Genomic DNA, 2,717 nt, shown 5'->3' with positions numbered 1-2,717 from the left:
TTCTTTCTGCTGTTGCTGTTCTTTGGCTCTTTTTATTTGTTCTTCCTGCACACACAAGAAATACTCAATTTTCTTCAGATCTTCCTGCTGTTGCTAGATTTCAGTCAAAGTAAGAGTTTTACTGCTCTTGCAACACAAAAAGGTCATACAAACGCCGATGATTTTAGGTGTTACAAAAGAAGTACAAACACAACTGAGGAGAGATAGGATGACAGATGATTGAGAAGAAGGAGCAAACCACATCAGAGCATCCGCCAACCACCAACATTGTTGTTGCTGTTCTTAGGCTCTTCCTAATTGTTCCACATGTCAAAACAAGAATTATTACTTTATTTTCCTGTTCTTTACGTTGTTGGTGTTGCTGTTCTTTGACTCTTTCTAACTGTATTAGAAAAGAACATAATAATTGCTTTTATACTGTGCATTTCCACGTTTTACAGCATGCTCTATGCCTTTTTCAACATTATTACCCTTGCAGACTTTAGAACACTCAGAAATATTCTCGGCTTCCTTACACAAGTACAACCCCCCCCTCCACAGAAGTTCAAGTGTACTTCTTTGTCACTATCCACTTATATACCATATGATTATGGGCAACTCCATGACCTAGTGAGGTATTTTTTGTTTTGCTTTTAAAAAAATGTTATTGTGAACAAAAGGTATATTTAGCACGGCGAGGGTTATGAACAGATACCTCCACATATAACGCATTTTTAACTTCAACAATATTCAGAAATTAAATTTCAAGCTCCGCTGAAGTGTCCTTGGTCGATCCTCTTCCTCTTACCTGGTTGGCCAGGTTGTAGTGTCCTTTCTGTCGGGCCAGGGTGAGGGGCAAGAGGCCATCTTTATTGCACATCTTCAGAGGCGAAGTGTTCCAGTGATACAGGGTCAAGGCTGCGTCAATACGGCCTAGAGCACAGGCCCACATCTGAGGAAGACACAGGTCAGTAAGTTTCAGTTAGAGCTTTATGGCATTTGCAATATAATACGGTCATATAAGTGCCGAAGATTTGAGATGTAACAACTGAGTAACAAACACAAAAAAGAAGGTGCAGAGATAAGGACAATAAATGTCTTTGTTTAGTTTTAGTAGAGGTTTTACGGCGCTCGCAACTGCATAAGGTCATATGAGCACCAGAAGAATAGAGGTGTTACAAGAGAGGGAATAGGAAAGAAAGAGCAAACCACACCAGAGCACCCACCAACCACCCACTCAGGGCGATTTAAAAATAGAATAGCACTACAAAAACAGTACACTGTGTTCTGACTGAATGTCTCTTTCTGCATATAGGTCATTGATGTAAAAACAAAAATGACGTTAACTATGATTAAAAAACAGCTCTGGGCGCTTTACAAATACAATAGTGACACAAAAACAGACACTCTCTTCTGACCAAAAATCTCTCTCTATATATATCTCAATGACCTAAAAACAGAAATCACTTAAAACGGAAGTGAGAGCAGTTCTTACCAGTGGTGTGCAGGCGTGACTGTCCACACTCTGGGCGTCCACCTCAAACTCCAGGACCACGTTGCTGTTCTCGCGCCTGGAGGAATAAAAAATACAGAAAAGAACTGTAACTTCAGGAACAGTTTTACCGCACTTGCAACACAATAAGGTCATATAAGTGCCTAAGATTAGAGGTGTTACAAAAGAGTAACGCACACATAAAAAAAAGTGGGAGGGGGGGGGGAGACACAAGGACGTCAGATGTTGGATAGAGAAGGAGCAAACCACAATAGAGCAATCGCCAACCACCCACGCTTTAACTTTTCAGCTACTCAATACAACTTGCATATTTATCACCACCAACTATAACAAACAATGATTAACAAAAGAAAACAAAGACTTATTATTCAACAAATGTTAACCATCAGGTAGTAATCAACAAAACAAAGGACAGACACAAGACCAGCAATCAACAAAGGACAGACAAACACAAGCAGCAATCAACAAAGGATCACAAAGAAGATAGTGAGCAACAAAACAAAGGACAGACAACGCAAGATTAATAAAAGACAGACAAACAAGTAGCTATCAACAAAGGACGGACACACAAGCAGCAATCAACAAAACAAAGGGCAGACACACAAGAAACAAAGAACAAAACAAAGGGTAGACACACAAGAAACAATGAACAAAACAAAAGGCAGACACACAAGAAACAAAGAACAAAACAAAAGGCAGACACACAAGAAACAAAGAACAAAACAAAAGGCAGACACACAAGAAACAAAGAACAAAACAAAGGGCAGACACACAAGAAACAAAGAACAAAACAAAAGGCAGACACACAAGAAACAAAGAACAAAACAAAAGGCAGACACACAAGAAACAAAGAACAAAACAAAGGGCAGACACACAAGCAGCAATCAACAAAACAAAAAATACAGACACACAAGGATCAGAGCAGCACTGTACCTCCACTTGATGAGACAAGAGATAAGCTTGGCCAGCCCCAACCCCGCGGCAAGGTGCAACAAGGTCAAGTTGTGCTGGCCGGCCTTCGGGTACAGCTGACCCTGACACCACGGCTGGCTGGACATGGCCTGTACCTGGTGCACCAGACTCGACTCCAGGCTCTCAAGGTCATCCGAGATTGGGTCCTGGAAGATCGACATAAATAGCATCACATTCAATGATTTATTCAGCCCCTTGGAAGCAAAAGTGTCTAAAGTTTCAAATTTGTCGAAATTTAGGAATCAAAATGGCA

General features: G+C 40.7%; 1 protein-coding gene across 1 annotated transcript in view; it reads right to left on the bottom strand.

The window, feature by feature from the left end:
- The window catches only part of LOC101845959, a 41,251-nt gene that overhangs the window by 19,619 nt on the left and 18,915 nt on the right, over window positions 1-2,717 (bottom strand). Inside the window, exons 19-20 of the mRNA XM_035972679.1 lie at window positions 2,426-2,610; window positions 1,475-1,550 (exon numbers count right to left, since the gene is read on the bottom strand). Of these exons, the coding sequence (XP_035828572.1) occupies window positions 1,475-1,550; window positions 2,426-2,610 (261 nt within the window). The remainder of the gene's footprint in view (window positions 1-1,474; window positions 1,551-2,425; window positions 2,611-2,717) is intronic.

This window comes from Aplysia californica, unplaced genomic scaffold (genome assembly GCF_000002075.1).
Source record: "Aplysia californica isolate F4 #8 unplaced genomic scaffold, AplCal3.0 scaffold00793, whole genome shotgun sequence".
NCBI classification, from domain to species: domain Eukaryota; kingdom Metazoa; phylum Mollusca; class Gastropoda; order Aplysiida; family Aplysiidae; genus Aplysia; species Aplysia californica.
Note: the sequence above shows the minus strand (reverse complement) of the source record. Positions and strands in the feature narration are given on the sequence as shown.